This window comes from Capra hircus, chromosome 21 (assembly GCF_001704415.2).
Source record: "Capra hircus breed San Clemente chromosome 21, ASM170441v1, whole genome shotgun sequence".
In the NCBI taxonomy this organism is placed as follows: Eukaryota; Metazoa; Chordata; class Mammalia; order Artiodactyla; family Bovidae; genus Capra; species Capra hircus.
In genome coordinates, this window is record NC_030828.1 from 64,730,143 (window position 1) to 64,753,677 (window position 23,535).

General features: G+C 55.6%; 1 protein-coding gene across 2 annotated transcripts in view; it reads right to left on the minus strand.

The window, feature by feature from the left end:
• The window catches only part of BEGAIN (brain enriched guanylate kinase associated), a 45,707-nt gene extending 36,046 nt beyond the window's left edge, over window positions 1-9,661 (minus strand). For both annotated transcript variants that reach the window (XM_018066606.1, XM_018066605.1), the window contains exon 1: window positions 9,612-9,661. In XM_018066606.1, the coding sequence (XP_017922095.1) occupies window positions 9,612-9,653 (42 nt within the window). In that variant the 5' untranslated portion in view covers window positions 9,654-9,661. The remainder of the gene's footprint in view (window positions 1-9,611) is intronic.

A 23,535-nucleotide genomic window follows, 5' to 3' on the forward strand; every position in this document is an offset into this window, starting at 1 on the left:
GGTAGGGTCGGCCAGAGCTGGTGGGGAAACGGCCCCTGAAGGGAACAGGGCAGGGGCCCAGCAGATCTCTGTCCGCTGCCGACTGGGGGATGGGCAGGGGCTGAGACTCACCCGGCCCAGAGGCCTCCGGGGGGAGGCGGCCTGGCCTCCACGCTTGCTGCTGCCCACGCGAAGCCCAGTGGTCTCTACGGCCCGGCCCTCCCCGGCCCTGCTCACAGCCTCCGGGGCGATCTCCGAGGAGAGCTGGGGGCTCAGGGCCAGGATCTTCTCTGGGGCGGTGGTTCCAGCGAGGGCCTCCTGGGCTGGACCTGGGTCTTGCTCACCAGGGGAGGGCTCCGGGCTGCGGCCCCTGGGCCCCCGAAAGGCCTCCAGCGTCCCAGGGTCTAGGACCCGCACGGCGACCTCATCCAGGAACCTGGAGAAGGGCAGTCTGGCCTCCCGTCGGCGGCCCAGCCAGGCCAGGGGGCCGGGGGCTGGTCTGCTGCCCATACCCGGGAGCTCGGGGGCGGACAGGGGGCCAGGTGAGGCTTTTGTAGCCTCCTGGTCAGGCTGTGCTGCTCCCCAGCCGGGGTAAGATGGTGGGCCCTTGGGGTTCCGACCTGAGGTGGGGCTTGGTTTGCAGCCTCTAAGGTCCTCCCTGCAGGCCTCCTTCCTGGGGACCTCGGCCCTGGGCTCCGTGAGGGAGCTGGGGCCATCCTGCCTGGGGCTCCCGGGGTCTGGGCCCTGTGTCTGGGAGCCGGCCCCCGAGAGCATCCTCCTCTGTCAGTCCAAGGTCAAGCCTCTCCAAGTACCTCGCTGACCCCCACCTCCCTCTTTCCACGTGGCTGGGGGCCCTACACCCTCTTCGGGGGCGGTGCAGGGTCATTGGTCCCTCACTGGCCAGAGTGATCAGCTGAGTGCCCGCCCCCATCGATTCAGACAGCACGTGGCAGGGGGCCTCCCGCCCCCTAAATTGATTCTTACTAAATGGGAGCCGGGCTTCAGGGCTTAGAAAGTGCTAGAGAAGCAAAGGTCATGTCCTGAGCTCTGCGTCTGCCTGGGGAGGTAGCCTGAGCTGAATGAACACCCGTTGTGTGTCAGAGGGCAAGCCTCACAAACGCCACTCACCACGTCTCCTCATCTCTGCCAGGTGTGAGCTGGGCTCAGGGACATGGGTGAACATGGGGCCTGATGGAGGGGAAGTAGAACTGCCTCCATCCGGCATAATCGGAGGGTGTGGTAGAGACAGCTGGCTCCCCAGTGTCATCCCACTTTTCTCATTAGTGAAGAGTCCTCCTTTCATTCTGGGTGGCAAGATTTCCCAGGCTCCTTTGTAGCCAGGGACAGCCAATGAGATATAAAGAGAAATTACTGGGCGTGACTACTCCTTAAAAGGGATCAGATAGCTTGCCTGTGCCCTTTTTGCTCCCACTCCCAAACTCTACTTCTTATATGGAACATGCAAGTGATGGTTGGAGCTACTGCAGCTATTTTGCACCATGAGGCAAATTTGAGGCAGAAGCCACATATAAAGGCTAGAGGAGCAGAAAGACAGAACAACCTGGGTTCCTGATGACCAGAGTCATCACACCAGCCTTGGACCACCTGGCTCTGACACTGGCACTTCTTTAACTTGTGAGAAATAACCCCTGTCTTATTTAAGCCATAGTTATTTCCAATCTCTGTTACTAGCAGCTGTTTGCAATTCTTCACTGATACACAGGGGATAAGGTTAGGAATCACAGTTGACCAGGCTATGAACAAGAGCTTTTGGCAGATGGGGGCCCAGAGTGTAGTTAGCTGGGGAGTGGGAAGTGGGAGATTACCCCAGAGAAGGGCCAGAGCCAGTCCTGGGCACTTGCTCTTTTGTATGAAGGGAGACTCACTGATGCCTCTCAGGAAGCCAGGGACCCAGGCAGGACACCTTCCTGGGATGCAGCTGCGTGAGTCAAAGGATGGCTCACCAGTGGGTGCAGCCCCAGGCCTTTGGCCGTGATCCCCAGGCCTTTGGCCGTGGTCCCCAGGCCTTTGGCCATGATCCCAGCCCTGGTCTGTGGCGCCGCTTGGAGGATGGCCGAGGCTGTTTTTAGCGCTGCCTGCCTGTACTGTATACCCAGGGCCTCTGCCCACCTGGCAAATACTGGATACCGCCCATCAAGTGCGGGGGACCCCTTCTTCTCTGAGCTTAGCTGAACACCTCTGTGAATGTCTCATAGCACCTGTGACTGAACGTCCGAAAAACTTCATGAGCTCAGCTGCCCAGGTCAGGGATGGAAGCTGTCTGCACCCTCCCTCTCCCCCTCCCCACACTGTACCCCTAACCACCAGGACCTGACCATTCAGCCTCTCTCAGACCTGGCTGCCTCCCTCCATCCTCACCATCACCTAGCTGGTCCCAGGTGACACCATGTCTCACCTGGACACCTATAATCACCTCTCCCTGGGGCCACTGACCCCAGCTTGGTCCACTCCACAAACAAGCTAGTGTGAACTTTGAAACTCACAGACCAGATAACCAGATAACGTCACTCATTCATACGCCCTGCAGGGCGTATGATGGCCCAGGGTCTTCTCTGCCCTCACCCGCAGAACACCCCAGGAACTTCCATCTACTTCCTGAACGTACCAAGCCCTCACTGGTCTCAGGGCCTTTGCACTTGCTGGTCCCTCTGCAGGGGAGCATTCTCCCTTCCCCTCCTTGGCATCACCTAACTCCCATCTACCTTTCAGGGCCCCATCTACCTTACTCCTTCCACCCTCCAGATCAGATCAGGTACCCCTGCGGCAGCCTCATATCATGATCCCTAGCTGCAACTGACATTTTCACAAGAATCTGCTTATCACGTGTCCCCCTAGAAGGCGGGCTCCACTTTACCCCAGCTCTCCGCACAGGGCCCAGCAGGTTGGAGGCGCTCAACCAGCAGTTCTCAAATGAATGAATAAGTGAATACACCCCAATGCTGATGCTGAAGCTCCAATCCACTGGCCACCTGACGAGAAGGGCTGACTCGCTGGAAAAGACCCTAATGCTGGGAAAGGTGGAAGGCAAAAGGAGAGTGAGGAGGCAGAGGATGAAATGGTTGGATAGCATCACTGACTCAAAGGACGTGAATCAGACCAAACTCTGGGAGACAGCGAAGGACAGAGGAAGCCTGGCGTGCTGCAGTCCACGGGCTTGCATGGAGTCCAGGCAGGGCTTAGCAATTGAACAACCACCACCATCACTATCCCAGGTTCAGACTGTCCGTTCATAAGCATCTGTGGCCTGGTGTGAACTTCCTCTGCCTGGGCACGAGACAGAACATGGGAGTCAAGGGCCTGAGGCTCTTGGGAAGGCCATAGTGTCCCTGTCCACTTCTGCTATCCTCTGAAGGCCACCTCTTTACACTTGGACAACCCCCTCCCAGCAGCAGTCATCCAGCTCTGCTCCACAACCAGTGTGAACTAAACCTGGAGGCTGGCAGATCCCAGGTCAAGTTCACCTCCAACACCCCAGCTGACCTTGGGCAAGTCACGTCCTCTCCCGATCGCCAAATGCCAACTGAGCGGCACCCAGCCTCAAGCAGTGATGCAGCAGAGTGTACAGGGCCTGCTAGGAGCCTTCGGCATGGAGCCCGGCATCTCGTGGGACCCCGGGACCCCTCAGCCCCGGGGGCTCTCAGGTGGCCACCCCCCTGCTACATGCTGTCGCAGGAATGTTCTGGGGGCCTGGCCAGCTGGTCCTCCGAGCCTCTCCCAGAGTTGCCGGGCTGCATCAGACAAGTTCTTGTTGTCATAACAACCCGCTGGCTCTCTGCCGCCTGGGCCCGAGGCCCCAGAGGATGCTGTCGCCGGCTCGTAGCCGGGGCCGGCTCACCTCTCAGCGCCCTGGGCTGCCTCTCCTGAGAGGGCTTCCAGCCCCTGCCTCTTGACTCATTTTCTCCACCCCCTTCTCCTTTCCTGAGCCCCTACTGTGTGCCAAGCTCCACAAATCCTCACCCACTTCTGTGAGGTGGGACTGCCATGAACTCTGTCTTATGTTTAAAGGAGCAGGCTCTCACGGGGGCCAAGCGACTCATCTGAGGTCACGGGGCTCAGATGTGGCAGACCCAGAGAGGGGGCTTCAGGCCCTGTTTCACTCCAAAACCCCCGCAGCCCCTCCTCCACCACCCAGGCCCACCTTGCCCCCAAGGATGGGAAGCTGGCCAAGGTCTGTGAGCTCCAAGGGAGGGCGGACCCAACTTCGGGTTGTCTCCTGGATCTGGACCGGTGAGAACTGGCCCTAGGGTGCTGGTGGGACCCTTCGGGGCTGGGGGGCGGGAGGGCAGGTTGAACATTCACTAAGCGCTCCAAACATCACCTCGCTAACCCTCATGGCAACCCCCACCCCCAAGCTGGGAGGTGCCATGCCTTCTCTTGGAGTAGGACCCGGGCTGACTGGTAAACAGCCACGGCCTGCCACACACCAGAAACCATAGGCAACACCCACAGGAGCGCAGCTGCCTTCCAAGCCTCCCTCACTCCAGTGCGGAAGTTTCTATTACAGCCCCCTCCTTCACAGATGAGGACATTCTAGGTCTGAGGATTCTCACGCGTTCACCATGCTGCCTCTGCTTCTGGCTGTTTCTGTGCTGGCCTGAGAACCCGCGAGGGCGGCCACAGCCCTGCATCCGTGCCCTGGGGCCTGCATTCACACCTTTCATCTGCTAGCATGTACCAATCTCCGCATGCCTCCACGCCCACATCTGCTGTCCGCCGCCCATTCATCCACGTATCCATCCCTGCATCCACACATCCATGAGGAAGAAGGGCTGGGGCCGAGTTCAGAGTTCAGGGGCAGGCACTTGAGCCATCCAGACCTTCCAGGAAGTCTCCCGGGACACGGAACTCCCTGCAGGAGTCCCTGCTTGCTTGCCTGTCTTTAAAAGAGGCCACACCTCGGCCTCCTGGCTCCCTGAACCTGTCTTCCAGCCTAACTGGAGAGGCCTCCTGGCCCCCTGCCCTCCTCCCAGCCCTGCAGCCTCCCTGCTATGGGATCATGGAACGGGAAGGTTTGGGGTTACGTGAGCTTGGATGCTCCACCCACCCACCTCAGTAACCACTTATTTGCTAGCCGGTACCCACCCATTCGCACACTTCCGTGCCTGCACCTGCCACCCGCCACCCGTTCATCCATGTATCCATCCTTGTTATTTGTGTCTTGTATCCACACATCCATCCGTCCATCATGGATGCAGCCACCTGCCAACATGTGTCCATTTCTGCAGTGATCCGCCCTTCCACGCCTGTATCCATGCATCACTAATATATCCTCAAGCACCTAGCCATGCACTCTTCCTGTATCCATCCATCCACTCCTCTGTTCTTACATCCATCATTGTATCGACATTATTCAAGTCCCCATCCATCCACCCCGGCATCCATGCATTGACTGAACCCATTAAGCATCCATCCACTTTCTCATGTCTGTATCCATCCATCCTCTGACGTGGACTCCTGTATCCATCCAGCCTTTTATCCATTAGTCCATGACACCTATCCACCCATTTTAGAGCCTTCCATCCACACATGTATCAGTCTTGTCATATGAATGAGAACTCCATCTGTCTATCAATCCCCTCTTATAGCCATCCACGGATATCTTCTATCCATCCAGTCCTATCCGTATCAGTTTGGTCATTCATCTACTCATCCATCCCTTTCTTAACACTTAGGTCCACCAGTCTCTCCTCCTATGCATCTATCCCTCTAGCTTTCTGGCCATCCATCCGCTGGTCTGCCCTGCCACACGCCTCCCACCATATCCATTCATCTACAATCCACCCACCGGCCTCTGCAGTCCACCCCACATTGCTTCTCCACCCGGATACACTGGGATCCCAGCATGGACCACCAGAACCATGATTGGAGCTTTTGGCATCTGTCTTCCCCAGGCAGGACCAGGTCTGGCCCATCCACATCCCTGACTTGGTTCAAGGCTGCTAGTTGAACAGATGACTACAGTCCCGTGGCCTGGCTCAGAGCTAGGGACGAGCTGATGCCCCCGCTCCAAGAAGCCCCCAGGGACTGCAGTGGGAGCCTCCAGATCCACAGCCTACTGGGGTTGGAGCCACTGCTCGGCCCCCTTCCTGGCTGGGGGGCCGTGAAAACCACCATCACCCTCCTAACACCATCATGCTAGTCAAGGTCTGTGTCTCCTGGCAGACTGTGAGATCTTGAAGGGCGAGGTTTGTATGAGATTCACCTAAGTGGTCCCAGTGAACAGGGTGGAGTCGGGGACATGGGGAGAGTATGCTAAGGGGGATGGAGAAGTCATCCACTGACTCACTCCTTCATTCCTGCAGTACTGAACCGGCAGAGACAGCTCTGGTCAGCTCTTTCTGCCACTGGCTATCACCAAGGGCTTGTTCTCAGGCCATGGAAACCACTCCTTTGACTGAGAGAGGTGTTGTGCCTCAGAAACTGAGCCCCAGAGAGGGCAGGGTCTTGCTCAAGGTCACACAGCAGAGGAGGAACTAGAAACCAAGACTCCAGACTCCCATCTAGGCCTCTCCTCCTAGCAGGCTAGTGACCTGCTCTGGGGCAGGAGGGGGAGCCAGGAGGGGAATGCTGGGAGCAATTCTAGGCCAACCCGGTGAGCCTGGGGTCACCCCTGGATTTGTCCCCAGAGATCTCTACCTGCTATGAGAGGAAGATCCTCCCCCAACACACACACACTTGACCTCCAACACTTCGGCTGGACCGAGCCTCCTCTGAGGCAGGAGGTAGACGGACCCCACCCTACAGGGTAAGGTGACTGGAGGTTCATTCCCTGCAGACCAAAACTCTAAAATATCAATAGCAGGACGATTGAGAGAGGAAGCTAGGCCTTGCCCAGACCACATATTTCTCATTCGCAAAGTCAGGAGACCTCCCCAAACACACATGTGCGGAAAGGCTCCCTGGAGGTCAAAAGGGGAGTGATGCTAACTGATGCCAACTACCCATAGGCCTTTGCGGTGGAATCCTTCTTGGCTGAGAGATGCGTGTGCACACACGGGAGGATCCTGAGACACGCCAAATACGGACTCTGCACCAGGCAAATCCGAATGATTGGTCAGAGGGAAACCGGAAGAAATGCCCCAGAAAAGTCAGTCAAACTACCAGGAGGGTGCAACTCAGACTGTCTGAGTCTGCCCCTGTGTCTATCCACACGTCTTGTACTTTCTTCCTCCTAATAAGCACTTTATTTGTTTCACCACTCTCCATCTTTATGGGAATTATTTTCTTCTGCACAGCCGAAGGTCCAGGGTCTTGTCACTGACCACTGGTCTGGTGGTCAGGATTCGCGGCTCTCACCGCCACAGTCTGATCTCAATCTCTGGCCGGGGACTGAAGCCCTGCTTCCAGCTGCTAGAGACCCAGGACCTCTCTCACCTCCAGGCCTTCACCTCTCGTGTTCCTCCACCCTCCCCTGTTCAACTCCCACCCGGGCCCCGGGCTTCACGAGCCTCCGAGGACTTGAGAAATTGTGGACGGTCTCCAGGGCCTCCCCTGGTGGCTCAGACGGTAAAGAATCTGCTTGCCGTGCAGGAGGCCTGGGTTTGATCCCTGGGTTGGGAAGATTCCCTAGTGAAGGAAATGGCACCCCACTCCAGTATTCTTGCCTGGAGAATCCCATGGACAGAGGAGGCCGGCGGGCTACAGCCCATGGGGTCGCAGAGAGTAGGACAGGACAGCGGCGGAGCACGCACGCATGCACGGACAGTCTTCAACCAAGCCCTCAGTCACCCATGGACTGCTCTCCTCCCCTCTCATTCATTCATTCTGAAGCGCCTATGGGAGTGGAGGGCTACTTCAAAGCATTGCTGTGGAGACAAGGCGTGAAAGTGCTTGTATCAGGGCTGGCACATAGTAGCTGCTCGATAAACGGCAGCTCTCTGGGGCCAGAGTCTGTGCCCAAGCGTCTCTGCAGGCGGACAGATCTTCTTCCACACTGCCTTACCTCGCTTCCACTCTCTGACCCGGAAACGACCCACTCTCCACGCCTGGCCCGGTGGAAGGCCAGAACCACAGCACTGAGGCTCCAGAAGCCCCCGCCCTGCCCACCCAGCATCCCAGGTGTGAAAAGCTCCAGGTTCTGAGGATAAGAGGAACACGGAGCGCAGGAACCTATAAATATGAGACAATAGTCCTTCGGAAAGCACAGGCAGCCTCCTCTCGCCCCGGCGCCAGCGCTGAGCAACCGCATCTGCCACTGCGCCTGCTTCTCTGTGCCGCCCTGATTATAGTGAGAGTCGGGAAAATAAAGGGTTTTCGGGGACGCTGCCAGGGCCCAGGCTGCTGCCTCCCCGCCCTGTGCGTCACACATGCCAGGCAGAGCCGCCCCTTATCGGCCACTTGCCCCAGCCGGCAATGCCACCCGGACTGGGCAGACGGCACAGCAAGGTATGATGGACTTTCTTCCCTGGTCCCCGCCGGCCCTGGGGGTGGAAGGGACTCTGATGCAGGCAGTGGGCAGGGGAACTGGGGCCCAGTGAAGGGCAAGGACCTGTCCACGGCCCCTCAGAGATCTACAGTGCTGGGACCTCCACGGGAGCCAAGCCCATGGAGAGACCCTGTCCTGCTGGCCCGGAGCCCGGAGGACTTGACCCCTGGTCAGTTTCCAATCTGCAAACAGCCCAGGTCTGTGGCTGACCTTGCCACCAGGGCTCCACCTCTGCAGGCACTGCGTACTCAGCCACCACCGGCCCACTCCTGGGTCCCTACTCTGCTCCCATCAGGCTGGTCCAGGAGACTCCAGGATGTTGCCCACGCTGTTCCTGCCCCAAAGGAACCACATTGGGGACGGGGTGGGGCCCAAACGAGGAAGGAAACACCTCGACACCAGGCAGGAAGCGGAAACGCTAGGGCAGCAATTCCCATCCAACAGTGCTGGGGTTCAGGGAGGGTGGACGCTTCAGTGGAGCGGCCCCCGGGGCGCGCCTTCCCCTCCCCGAGCCTCAGTTTCCTCCCTTCGAACTGTGGGGAATGGGAGCCCCTTGCCCTGCAGGCACAGAGTGAGACCTAGGGGGTCCGGGGCCGGCGCAAGCCCACGCACTGCGATCGCTCAATGAACTAGCCCCTGGTTCAGCCTCCTTCTGGCTCCTCGACCTCTCCCGGGGTAGGTAGCGCGGGGGTGCTCACTAAGCCTCGACCCGCGGCAGGAGAAGGGCCTGCCTGCACGCGGGCCACCCGCCCGGGACAGCGGCAGGTCCCAGATCGCCTAGGCCCCGCCCTGCTCCCCTCCCCCCGCCGTGCCCCAGCCTCCCTCCCACCGCAGGGATGCACGTGTTAGGGGGGCGAGGACCCCCGCAACTCGGTCCCAGGTGCTCGGGCCGGCCTCGCGGGGGGCAGGGCGGCGCGCCTAGGCCGAGTCCCCGCCCCGCCCTGCGAGTGCCCCCCGCGGCCGGCGAAGCGTTCATGGCTGGGACCCCCCCACGCTCCCACCCGCGCACCGGCCCCGGAGGGGGCGCCACAGGCGGGGGAGCAGAGGCTGGACTGTCGCCCCCCTCGCGGGAGGGGGCACGCGGGCCGCCGGCTGCGCAGCCGAGACCGCGCTGCCGCGTGGGTGGCGCCCGCCCCGCCTCCGCGCCCGCGCCCGCGCCCTGCCCTCCGGGCTCGCGGGTACTCACCGCCCGGCGGAGCCGGCCCGGCCGCCGGCCGCCCGTCCACATGGCCCCGGGGCAACCGCGCGGCTCGCCTGCGCCGCCGCAGCCGCCGCCGCCGCCGCGCTCGGGTCCCGCTGCCGCCGCCGCCGCCGCCCCCGGCCCGCACCCTCCCCTCCGAGGCCGAGCGCGCCCGGAGCCGCGGCGCGGCCGGGGCTCCCCCCAACCCGCCCGGCTTCCCGCAGGGAGCGCCCGCCCCCCGCCCCCAGCCCGGCTCCCCGCCAGCCCCGGCCCCGCGCGCAGCCGCGGCTGATTCCGCGGCTCCCCCGCAGCGCCCAGGCGGGGCGCACTGGCTAGGGGACGCTGGGGCAGGCCTGGGGGCGCGGGGAGCCACGTGCACTCGGGAGCCGGGGAGGGGATGGCGGCCGGCCGGGGAATGAATGAACCCGTGGGAGCATGAATGGTGGGGCGCGGTGAATGGAGTGCGGTGCGAGTGGGGGGAACGAATGAATGAGGAAGGAATGCACTAGGGAGCGCTGAGGGAAAGAATGGACCGGGGCCCCGCGTTCCCGCTCTGCTTGACCCAGCACACCTGTGCCAAGGTAGCCAGGTGATGGAGGAGGGCCACCCCCTTCCCCAGCAATCTGGAAGAGGAGGTGGCCTCTAGAGGGGTCAGGGTTACCCCAGGAACTTCCAGCTGGAGTACCCTTCTCCCTACCCCCGCAAAGCTCCAGGCTGGCCCCGTCCTAGTCCTGAAGAGGGGTACCGAGTGAGCCATGGCCCTCCCCCTGAGGCATTGCTGCAAGGCCATCGCCATGGTCCAGGCCTGGCTGGGCCTCTTCAAAACCAGACTCAGCTCTGAGGGCCTTACACAGGGCACCTGGACAAGTCTGGCAACCAGGCCAGCCCTGCAGCAGCCAGCGCTGGAACCCTGGAAAAGGAAACACAAGGAGGCCAGAGGATCCTGGCTGGTGCAGAGAGAGGTCCCAAAGCACATGCACTTGCCTCCTGCCTTCCCCTGAGACCTATGTGCTCGTGGTTCACCGTGTTTATATAAGTCCCAAGCATGTGGCAGATTACAAGATGCAGCCTATGAACACTTTATATATATATATATATATATACTTTTAAAAATCGTTGCAGAATGCATATAACACAAAGCTGACCATGTCCGCCGATGTGAAGTGTACAGTTTGGTGTGGCACTAAGTACTTTCACTTCGTGGTGCAGCCCCCACCACCATCCGTCTTGCATTTCACGTGTGTGAACTTTGCGGGTTCTGTTCACTCACTTAATTGGGGGAGGAGGTGACTACAGTCAGGCACAGGACAGTGCTGTGAAGAGGCACTGATGGCAAGGGAAGTGGAAAACCAGTGAGGAAGACAGCAAGCAGGAGCCAGCCACTGATTTGAGCCATTTAGCGTGGAGGCACAGTCCTCTCTCCCGCCCCTCAGGCCCTGGGGACCCTGTTGAGGAAAAAATGGAGAGAAGGAGGTGCAGGGAGGTTCGGGGGCTGGGGTAGGCATCAGATGACAAGCCTTCCGCCTGGCGCACAGGGCCCAAGATGGGAAATGAGAAGTGCTGCTGAGGGCGTGGGCTCTTTAAATCCCCCCTGGAGGGCTGTTTTTGGCTCACCTGGGCCCTGGGTTTTCCATGGTGAGCTGGGAGGCTCTGTAACCTCTGCTCCTGCCCTTGAGGGCTTTGACCCCATTCAGGCCACGCAGAGGGAAGGGGGCAGCACACAAGACGAGGTGGGGGCCGACCTCCCGCCTGCCAGCCCTGAAGTCCCTGCCCTCCCCAGGTCCCAGGGCGACAGCAGTAACAGTGGAAGGTAGGTGGAGGGTACACGTAGGGCTCTGCGCGCATTTCCTGCCCAGACACTGGTCCTGCTTAGATGGTGCCAGAATATTCGCTATCAGCCCCGGGCTCTGCTGCTGCCAACGCTGCAGATGGCTGGGGTGGGGGGCGGGGGCGGGGTGGGGGGTGCGGGGGTGCCCAGGTCAGGCCGCTTGCACACTTGAGCTGGGGGCCTGCTTGGGAAGGCCCCAGAAGAGCCCTTCGCCTACACTGCACACCTACTCCCCACCCAGCAAGCCCTCTCTTCTCCCCTCCCCCGGCTCACTGATGATGGAAGTGGGGAGAAAGCCAGCATGCTGGGGTGGGGGGCAGTGGTGGTCTCAGTTGACCCCCATAATGGCCTTGTGAGGGAGGTGGCGCTAGCCCTCTTTGGCAGATGGGAAAACTGAGGCTCAGAGAGGCAAAGTCCCTCACCTAAGGCCACTCAGCAAATAGGGGCTAAGCTGGGATTTAGTACCCTGGTCCTTCTGGTCAGATGCTCACTCCTGCTTCAGGTCTCACTTTAGGACCCACCTCTTGGCGTCTCTGCGCAGAACGTCAAGATGGTGCAACCTTGAAGATGCTTACAGGATGGGCTGGCCTGGAAAGGCCTCTGCAGTTGGCATAGCTACAGTCTGGAACATCAGTGACATTCAGGCAGACTTCCTGGAGGAGGTGAGGTTTCAGCTGAAGATGGGAAGAAGAGATAGAAATGGCAGGGCCGGGTGGGTCCCTGTCCCCTGGCCTCCTGCCCTCATTTGGGTGTCTGTTGCCCGCCAGCCGCGGTCCTTGCCCTCCACCTCTCAGTCCCGTGCCCTGGTTTTATTGCCTCTTCATGGCTCTTGTGACCCTCTGCTGTTACCTGGTTGACTTGTTTCTTGATCTTCCCAGCTGGAGTATGTGCTTTGAGACGAGGCAGCGGGGGCTGGGGAGGAGAATGAACAAATGAACGGAGGATGGACAGAGGGAGGGGTTGGAGGAGGCTGGTGTGACGCCTGGCTTCTGGGTGTGGTGGCTGAGTGGGCGGGGGAGGGCAGCGGGTCAGGGGGTCATGGAGAGCGTGGGTCCTGTAGACACCCAGGTGTGGGGGTATAGCCCCTCTCCACCTTGGGCTCCAGAGTTGGCCAGTCAGTCTGATTCCAGCCTTCTGTGTTTCCTGCCTTCCCCATCTCAGGCTAGGATGGAGAAGGTTCTAGGAATGCGGGCTCTGGACCTTCCGAGACGTTTGTTTGCTCCAGGTCCTTACAGGTGTGTGATGTAGCCTCCTCCAGGCTGCCCGGCAGGATCCCTCAGAGCTGCCCTCTGCAGAGCCAGCGCCCCTCCCCCTCCCCCACCCACCCCACCTCCACCCCACCTCTCTTCCATCCCCCCCAAGTCACCACTTCCCCATCCCATTGCCCCCACCACCTCCCACTTGTTTCTCCTGGGAGCACTTTCTTAAGAGTCATCAGCGTCTGCTTCTGGGGGTAACCCAATACTTCTGGGCAACCAAAGAACAAAATGTTCCTCAATTCATTAAAAAAAATAGGGGTGTCGATGCCGTGTAGTAAAGACTCCAGGTGGAACCCTGACGCCTCCTCCTCCACGGTCCTGGCTCATGGGCCTACAGGTCAGGCCCCAGCCCCCGGGCTGGGACGCCCTCTGGCTCTGCCCCTCGCTCCTGGCTATATCCTGTCCTGGGTCGTCTCTGGGAGGCGGCAGCAGCCTCTCCAGCACTTGGCCCTGCAGCGGGCTTTCGGCCACGCGGGGCTGGGTGCCATGACGTGGGCTCAGAAACTGTAACGTCGGGGGAAACCATTTTTACCAAATGCTTATCAAAACAAAACTGGGCACGAACTTCTCACGCCTAAATAGACAAGTCAGGTCAGGCCGAGAAAAGAAATGAGAGCCGCCTCGCTGGAAGAAGGGGCTTCAAGGCATCAGAGGACCGGGGTCATTTCTTATCCCCTTGGGACAGCTCTGGCTAGTCAGTGCTTGGCTCCCCCTGCTTCTGGACGATCTGTAGCACCTGGGGAGGGGCAGTGCCCAGTTTCCTGCCCCAGGCTGCCCTGCAGGAGGCCAGGGAGCCTGTCTCTGGGCCCTCCATCCTCAGGCCTGGGCGTGGTGAGGATCACAGGGCAGGGGATGGTGCCGAGGTGGCCTCGTTGGGATGAAGTGGCCACTCTGCGTGCAGCTCTGCCGAGGACAGAGTCACCTGCCAACGGGGGCAGGTGTGGTCAGGCCGCACCTGGAGACCCAGGATTCGCTAGCAGCCCACCTGCCTGGTCCTGGGCCCGGCCTGGGTTCCTGGGGTGGGTTGTTCCCATGCTCCTGCCACACCCCTTGGCCTGGACTGAAGCTCCCTGTCAATGTCTATGCCCTCCTGTTTCTGGGCCTTTGCACCTGATGTCTTCTCACCCTGGGATGCCTTTCCATGGCGTGCCCTGCTGGAAAACTCCCCCTCTCAGCTCCTGAAGTTGCCTCCTCTCAGAAGAAGGTGTGATTCTCCCCAGAGGTGCACGTGGTTTCCAAAGAGCGGCAGCCTGGGGCTCACTGAGCAGGTCGTCGTCGGAGGGTCCTACAGGGGCCTGGGTGCTGGTGCAAGGAAGTGGAGGCTGAGGAGGTGGAAACAGATCAAAAAGCTGAGACTGAGGTCAGGGATGGCCACCGGCCAGGCTGCCTCGAGGCTGAGCGCCAGCTCCTGGCGTGCGTGTCTGGCACTGTGCTGAATGGCATGGCTGATGGGGAGGGCAGGGCAGTGCTGAGTTGGTGTGCTGGCCCCAAAGTGTGAACGCTGAAGATGCCTGGAGCAGGCATCTGTAGGATGCTCACGCCCACCCTTCCCAGCCCAGAAGCTCCCGTCTCCTTCCACAGAGTCCCCACAGCTTCCCCACTGCCCCATCTCTGAATCATGCTTGACTTCTATTCTGGGCCCCAGGCAGGGTCCCCAGTACCTTTCTCATGCTGTCCCCCTATTGTTCAAGAACCTTCAATGGCTCCCTAGTGCTCAACATGTCCCATTTGCCACTCAAGGCCTTCTGTGGGCTTCCCTAAGTCTTCAGTTCAGTTCAGTTCAGTTCAATCGCTCAGTCATGTCTGACTCTTTGCCACCGTGTGGACTGCAGCACGCCAGGCCTCCCTGTCCATCACCAACTCCCAGAGTTCACTCAAACTCACGTCCATTGAGTCGGTGATGCCATCCAACCATCTTATCCTCTGTCGTCCCCTTCTCCTCCAGCCTCAGTCTTTCCAGCATCAGGGTCTTTTCTAGTGAGTCACTTCTTCGCATCAGGTGGCCAAAGTATTGGAGTTTCAGCTTCAACATCAGTCCTTCCAGTGAACACCCAGGACTGATCTCGTTTAGGATGGACTGGTTGGATCTCCTTGTAGTCCAAGGGACTCTCAAGAGCCTTCTCCAATACCGCAGTTCAAAAGCATCTCTTCTTCGGCATTCAGCTTTCTTTATAGTCCAACTCTTACATTCACACATGACTACTGGAAAAACCATAGCTTTGACTGGACTGACCTTTGTCAGCAAACTAATGTCTCTGCTTTCTAATATACTGTCTAGGTTGGTCATAACTTTCCTTCCAAGGAGTCTCCAGTGGGACTTACCCTCTTGACAGATGCACCAGGCTCTTCTGCTCCTTCCTGTCCCTTCTAGACAGCCCCCTGCCCCCTTCTACCCCCATGCCCACTCAGCTTCTTCTCCTCTGGTCCCAGCTCAGAACAGGAGAAAAGCAAAAGTGAAAAGTGAAAGTGTTAGTCGCTCAGTCGTCTCCGGCTTGTTGTGACACCGTGGGTTGTAGCCCACCAGGCTCCTCTGTCCGTGGAGTTCTCCAGGCAAGCATACTGGAGTGGGTTACCATTCCCTTCTCCAGGGGATCTTCCCACCCCAGGGATCAAACCCAGGTCTCTTGCACTGCAGGCGGATTCTTTACCATCTGAGCTACCACTCCAATAAAAAAAAGGTTCTTGTGCTTCTGACTCCTGGGATGGGGAGGGTGGGGCCACTGCTTCTGGCAGGGTCTGCAGGGGGCCAGCTCTGCCCACATCTCCACCTTCCGGCCCCCAGGACCGGAAGGTGTTTCACTATTTCATTCTTCAATGGCTCTAAACCCTCTTCTTTACCCAGATGATGTCTCTTTGTGAGTCTCCTCTTGTCCCTTCTCTGTGGCTTCCACCCAGAACGATGCCAAGGTATGAGTGACCTCTCAGTCTCCTGCTTAGACCTCTAACCTGGGTACCAGGAGATTGTGGGTCTGGTCCTGTCTGCCTGGGATTAACTGGGAGACAATCTCTGAGATTTCCTCGCCTAGATGGGAACCACGCCCATGAGTCCGGGGACAGAGGAGTTTGCAGCCTCAACCCTGGGGTCAAAGGCCTAGAACACCCCAACCATGGGGCACACCACTCTGTGCCAGGTGCAGAGCCCCACAGACAGCGAGGAAGGCGCACAGGCCGGGGCTGCTGGAACGTGCGCGGGCTGCCCTTGGTGAAAGTGGGCGGCAGAGGCGGACGCCAATTTTCTCCACTCCACTGGGCAGGAAAATTATTTCTTCTGATTCCTCTGTGTTCCAGCCGGTTCTGTGCCTGCAAGAGATCCAGAGGCTGGCCGGAACAGGGGCTGCTGCGAACCTCAAAGTCAGGCAGCGGCAGGGACCCCGGCTCCGGCTGAGACTGGAGGTGGAGGGAGGCAGCCCGCCCACAGCAGCCAGAGCCCTTGAGCATCTCCAGCTTGCTTTCTCGAGCCTCTCTAGTCTTTCTCTGGGCTCTGCCCCTCTGCCCCCTACCTCCCCTCTGGGCGGTGGATTCTCTTGGGGCTGCGGACATCACAGAGGAGGGCCCCAAAGGAAAGCATGGTGGGACGGCCACATGCGTCTGCTGCAAGTGATCACTGAGCCTCCAGCAGGCCTGCAAGGAAGGGAGGCTCAGCCCAGCTTAGAGGGGAAACTGAGGCTTAGAGGGTTGAGCCGGCGTGCTCAGGGGACGTGAGGGGTGGGGTTTCACCGCCACAACGTCCTAGCATGGCCCCTTAGCCCCCGCTCGCCTGTCCCCAGATGGGACCAGCCAAGCAGAGGGAGGTAAAGCAATGGAGCCTGCCCCTGTTTCAAAGGGGCCAGGTGCCATTCATGTCTAGGTGCTCAGACTTCTGGAGGACACCACCAAAGCCTCCCGTCCGAGGGGGCAGGGCAGGGGCCGAGGGGCCACAGCTGAGGGCCAGGAGCCCAGCGTGCTCTTCCCTGGCCAGAGCAGCTGGTGACTGGGCACACTGGGGCACACCTGGGAGACTGACCCGCCTGGCACAGGGCTGAGCGGGCTTTCGGGTCTAAAATGGGACAGTCCTGGGCAAACCAGGATCAGTTGGTCCGCCCAGGCAGATGAAGAACTTTGGATGGTTCAAGTCCAAACTTAGGCTGGGAGGTAGTGCGGCCTTTAGGGCTAGAGGGGATTTAGTGGAGGGGAGGGCGAGGTTGACTGAGGAAGCAGTGCTGGCAAGGAGGGAGATCGCGTCTGCCTATTTCAAGGTTCTGCCAGAGCTGAGCACACTCTTGAGGGATTTGGGGGTTCTCCAGGGGGAGCTGGGCTTCCGGGACCCAGTATCGGATCCCACTCTTCCTCAGGGCAGCCTCCCCGCAAGACATGAGGTCCGGCTTTCAGACCATCTGGATACCCACCCCATCGTTGCTAGTGTCTCTCTGGCCAAAACAAGCACCTAGGGCACCTCTGCCCACCTAGGGCAGAGGGGGTGCAGGCTCTGGAGTCAGCCAGGGCTTTGTTCAGATCTCAGCCTGGCCTTGTCCTTACCCTGGGAGAGGCCATTTGTGGCTCCAGCTTTTGTTTCTGCATCTGGAAGGGGGTTCCCTTCTCTGCAAAGATGCTGAGAAGATGGAAGATTTGAAACAAGGTCTATGGAGGCCCTGGGACGGGCCCTGGAACGCCCAGGGGGCTCCGCGGGAGCTTAGCTTCCCCAGCTTCCTTCAGCTTCCCCAGGACGTTAGGTCCGGGAGCAAGGAGCTTGCATAGATGGAAGACTGCTGAGAAAGATGGATTGCTGAGCAAGATGGCAGGGGCTGGATGGCGGCTCTCAGCCCCGGGTCAGCCCCGGGACCCTGTCCGTAGTCCCCAGGGGGTGTTCATTCTGAGACTGAACTTGGGGCCAGTGCCTGCCACCCATGTGACTCCCTCCCCCGCCCCCGAATAGAACTTTGTCCAGGGGTCGGCAGTCCAGGCCCAGCTGAAGGACAGCATGTTCCAGCCATCCTCGAACCGGAACAGTCAGGTAAGTTGTGTGGGGAATTGAGTGGAAGAAGTTGTTAAAAGGGATTTCGTTGTTGTTGTTGTTTTCTTATAGCTTCACTGACATACAGTTGACTTGCAATAATCTGCTCCCATTTAAACCGCACAGTTTGGAAAGTTTCAACGTGTATGTCGGGAAGGCATCACCGCAATCAAGACAGTGGACATTTCCATCAGCTGCGAGCATTTCCTCTTGCCTCTTTGTAAGCCATCCATCACTTCACCCCTGTCCTCATGCAACCCCTGATCTGCTCTGTACCGTTATGGATTAGCTTGCACTTTCTGGAGTTTTATATAAGTAGAATCCTACAGTACGTATTCTCTTTCTTTCCCTTTTTTTTTTTGGCTGGGGGAATTCTGGCTCCTTCCACTTAGCATAATGATTCTGAGATTCATCCATGCTGTTGGGTATATCCATAGTTCGTTTCTTTTTATTGTTGATTTGTATTCCACCGTTTGAATATGCTATCATTTGTTTATCCATTTCCCAATTAATGGACATTTGGGTTTTTCCACATTTTGGCTATGAAAGCAAAGCTGCTAAGAATATTCGGGTCCAAGTTTTTGTGTGGACATATTGCTTTAATTTCTCTTGGGCAAATACCTCGGAGTAGAATGGCTTGATCATATGGTAGGTGTATCTCTAATTTGTTAAGAAGCTGCCAAACTGTTTTCAAAGTGGCTGCACGATTTTAAATCCCCAGCAGCCGAATATGAAAGATCCAGCTGCTCCACATTCCTGCTAGCGTTGGGTAAGGCCAGTCTTTTAAATTGTAGGCATTCATAATGGCTGTGTGTTGGTATCTCACTGTGCTTTAAAAAAAAATTTTTTTTTTTGTTGGAGTATCATTGCTTTACAATGTTATGTTGGTTTCTGCTGTACAGCAAAGGGAATCAGCTATCAGTTCAGTTCAGTTGTTCAGTCATGTCCGAGTCTTTGCGACCCCATGGACTGCAGCACGCCAGGCCTCCCTGACAATCACCAACCCCCAGAGCCTGCTCACAGTCATGGCCATCGAGTCGGTGATGCCATCCAACCGTCTCATCTTTTGTCATCCCTTTCTCCTCCTGCCTTCAATCTTTCCCAGCATCAGGGTCTTTTCCATTGAATCAGCTCTTCACATCAGGTGGCCAAAGTATTGGAGCTTCAGCTTCAACATCAGTCCTTCCAATGAATATTCAGGACTGATTTCCTTCGGGATGACTGGTGTGATCTCCTTGCAGTCCAAAGAACTCTCAAGAGTCTTCTCCAACACCACAGTTTAAAAGCATCAATTCTGCGGCACTCTTTCTTTATGGTCCAACTCTTACATCCATACATGACTACTGGAAAAGCCATAGATTTGACCAGACAGACCTTTGTCAGCAAAGTAATGTCTCTGCTCTCCAATATGCTCTCTAGGTTGGTCATAGCTTTTCTTCCAAGGATATCCCCGCTTTTTTGGATTTCCTTCCTTTGGCTGCTGGGGATGTAAAATCGTGCAGCCACTTTGAAAACTGTTAGGTCACTGCAGAGTGCCGAGCAGAGTTCCCTGTGCTAGATAGCAGGTTCACGTCAGTTATCCGCTTTGTACATCGTAGTGTATATATGTCAATATCAGCCTTCCAATTCATCCCCCACTCATTCACCCGTTGATGTCCGTATGTTTGCTCTCTACCTCTGTGTCTGTATTTTTGCTTTGCCAATAGGTTCATCTGTATCATTTTTCTAGGTTCCACGTTATGCGTTAATACACAATGTTTGTTTTCCTCTGACTTGCTTCACTCTATGTGCCATTCTCTAGGTCTCTGCAAAGGGCACAACGTTGTCCCTTTTTATGGCTGAGTAATATTCCATTGTATGTGTGCTACATCTTTTTTTGTTAATACTTTCCTCTGTCAACGAGCATTTAGGTTGCTTCCATGTCCTGGCTATTTTACACAGTGCTGCAATAAGCGCTGAGGTGTATGTATCTTTTGAGATTATGTCTTTATCTGGGAATATAGGGGCTTCCCAGATGGTGCTAGTGGTAAAAAGAACCTGTCTGCCAGTGAAGGAGACATAAGAGATGTGGGTTCAATCCCTGCATCAGGAAGATCCGCTGGAGGAGGGCTTGGCAACCCACTCCCGTGTTCTTGCCTGGAGAATTCCGATGGACAGAGGAGCCTGGAGGGCCCCAGTCCATAGGATTGCAAAGAGCTGGACATGACTGAAGTGACTTAGGACACATGCATGGTAGTTCTATTTTTAATTTTCCAAGGAACCTCCATGCTGTTCTCCATCGTGGCTGTATCAGTTTACATTCCCACCAATGGTGCAAGATGATGCCCTTTGCTCCACACCCTCTCCAGCGTCTATCGTTTGTAGATTTCTTGGTGATTTTTTTTGTGAGGTGATAACCTTACTGTAGTTTCAATATACATTTCTATAAAAGATGAAACTTGCACAAGTCTCTTATCCTCATCCATCAGAGGGCAGACAGAAGAAACAATAATTATAATCCCACAGCCCCCAGCACAAAACCCACAATCTCAGAAAGCTAACCGAAATGGTCACATGGATGACAGCTTTGTGTAACTCAAGGAAGCAATGAGCCATGATGTGCAGGACCACCCAAGATGCGCAGGTCATGGTGGAAAGTTCTGACAAAATGTGGTCCACTGGAGACGGGAATGGCAAACCACGTTGGTATTCTTGTCTTGAGAACCCCATGAACAGTATGAAAAGGTGAAAAGATATGACACGGGAAGACGTGCTCCCCCAGGGTGGTAGCTGTCCAGTATGCTACCAGGGAAGAGCGGAGAAATAGCCCCAGAAAGAAAGAAGAGCCTGGGCCAAAGCGGAAACAATGCCCAGTCGTGGATGTGTCTGGGGGTGAAAGTAAAGTCTGATGCTGTAAAGAACAAAATTGCATAGGAACCTGGAAAGTTACGTCCAGGAATCAAGGTAAATTAGACACAATCAAGCAGGAGATGGAAAGAGTGAAAATCAGTATTTTAGGAATCAGTGAACTAAAATGGATGGTAATGGTCAAATTTAATTTAAATGACCATTATAGCTACTACTGTGGGCAGGAATCCCTTAGAAGAAATGGAGTAGCCCTCAGAGTCACCAAGAGGCCTAAATGCAGTATGTGGGTGCAATCTCAAAAACGACAGAATGACGTTGGTTCACCTCTAAGGCAAACCATGCAACATCACAGACATCCAAGTCTATGCCCCCACTGCTCATGCCAAAGAAGCTGAAGTTGACTGGTTCTATGCAGACCTACAAGACCTTCAGGAACTAACAGCAAAAAAAGGATGCCCTTTTCATAATAGGGGTTCAAATGCAAAAGTAGAGAGTCAAGAGATACCTGGAGTAACAGGCAAGTTTGGCCTTGGAGTACAAAATGAAGCAGGGCAAAGGCTAACCAAGAAAACAAACTGGTGATAGAAAACACCCTCTTCCAACAACACGAGGCAACTCTACACATGAACATCACCAGATGATCAAAACCGAAATCAGACTGAGTATATTCTTTGCAGCCAAAGAAGGAGACACTCTATACAGTTAGCAAAAAAAGACCAGGAGCTGACTGTGGCTCAGATCATGAGCTCATTATTGCCAAATTCAGGCTTAAATTGAAGAAAGGGAAAACCACCAGATCATTCAGGTATCCTTTAAATCAAATCCCTTATGATTATACAGTGGAAGTGACGAGTAGATTCAAATGATTAGGTCTGCAGACAGAATGTCTGAAAAACTATGGATGGAGGTTTGTAACACTGTACAGGAGGCAGTGACCAAAACTATCCCCACCCCCCAAAATAAGTGCAAGAATGCAAAGTGGTTGTCTGGGCAGACCCTACAAATAGCTGAGAAAAGAAGAGAAGCAAAAGGCAAAGGAGAAAGGGAAAGATATACCCATATGAATTCAGTTCAGTTCAGTCGCTCAGTCATGTCCGACTCTTTGCAACCCCATGAATTGAAGCACGCCAGGCCTCCCTGTCCATCACCAACTCCCGGAGTTCACTCAGATTCATGTTCATCAAGTCAGTGATGCCATCCAGCCATCTCATCCTCTGTCGTCCCCTTCTCCTCCTGCCCCCAATCCCTCCCAGCATCAGAGTCTTTTCCTTTTTTTTTTTTAATTTTAATTTTTCTTTATTTTGCTTTACAATACTGTATTGGTTTTGCCATACATTGACATGAATCAGCCACGGGTGTACATCAGAGTCTTTTCCAATGAGTCAACTCTTTGCATGAGGTGGCCAAAGTACTGGAGTTTCAGCTTTAGCATCATTCCCTCCAAAGAAATTCCAGGGTGGATCTCCTTCAGAATGGACTGGTTGGATCTCCTTGCAGTCCAAGGGACTCTCAAGAGTCTTCTCCAACACAACAGTTCAAAAGCATCAATTCTTCAGCGCTCAGCTTTCTTCACGGTCCAACTCTCACATCCATACATGACCACTGGAAAAACCATAGCCTTGACTAGATGGACCTTAGTTGGCAAAGTAATGTCTCTGCTTTTGAATATGCTATCTAGGTTGGTCATAACTTTTCTTCCAAGGAGTAAGCATCTTTTAATTTCATGGCTGCAATCACCATCTGCAGTGATTTTGGAGCCCAAAAAAATAAAGTCTGACACTGTTTCCACTGTTTCCCCATCTGTTTCCCATGAAGTGATGGGACCAGATGCCATGATCTTCGTTTTCTGAATGTTGAGCTTTAAGCCAACTTTTTCACTCTCCTCTTTCACTTTCATCAAGAGGCTTTTTAGTTCCTCTTCACTTTCTGCCATAAGGGTGGTGTCATCTGCATATCTGAGGTTATTGATATTTCTCCCGGCAATCTTGATTCCAGCTTGTGTTTCTTCCAGCCCAGCGTTTCTCATGATGTACTCTGCATCTAAGTTAAATAAGCAGGGTGACAATATACAGCCTTGACGTACTCCTTTTCCTATTTGGAACCAGTCTTGTTCCATGTCCAGTTCTAACTGTTGCTTCCTCACCTGCATATAGGTTTCTCAAGAGGCAGGTCAGGTGGTCTGGTATTCCCATCTCTTTCAGAATTTTTCACAGTTTATTGTGATCCACACAGTCAAAGGCTTTGGCATAGTCAATAAAGCAGAAATAGATGTTTTTCTGGAACTCTCTTGCTTTTTCCATGATCCAGCGGATGTTGGCAATTTGATCTCTGGTTCCTCTGCCTTTTCTAAAACCAGCTTGAATATCAGGAAGTTCATGGTTCACGTACTGCTGAAGCCTGGCTTGGAGAATTTTGAGCCTTACTTTACTAGAGTGTGAGATGAGTGCAATTGTGCAGTAGTTTGAGCATTCTTTGGCATTGCCTTTCTTTGGGATTGGAATGAAAACTGACCTTTTCCAGTCCTGTGGCCACTGCTGAGTTTTCCAAATTTGCTGACATACTGAGTGCAGCACTTTCACAGCATCATCTTTCAGGACTTGAAATAGCTCAACTGGAATTCCATCACCTCCAATAGCTTTGTTTGTAGCGATGCTTTCTAAGGCCCACTTGACTTCACATTCCAGGATGTCTGGCTCTAGATGAGTGATCACACCATTGTGATTATCTGGGTCATGAAGATCTTTTTTGTACAGTTCTTCTGTGTATTCTTGCCACCTCTTCTTAATATCTTCTGCTTCTGTTAGGTCCAGACCATTTCTGTCCTTTATCGAGCCCATCTTTGCATGAAATGTTCCCTTGTTATCTCTAATTTTCTTGAAGAGATCTCTAGTCTTTCCCATTCTGTTGTTTTCCTCCATTTCTTTGCATTGATCGCTGAAGAAGGCTTTCTTATCTCTCCTTGCTATTCCTTGGAACTCTGTATTCAGATGCTTATATCTTTCCTTT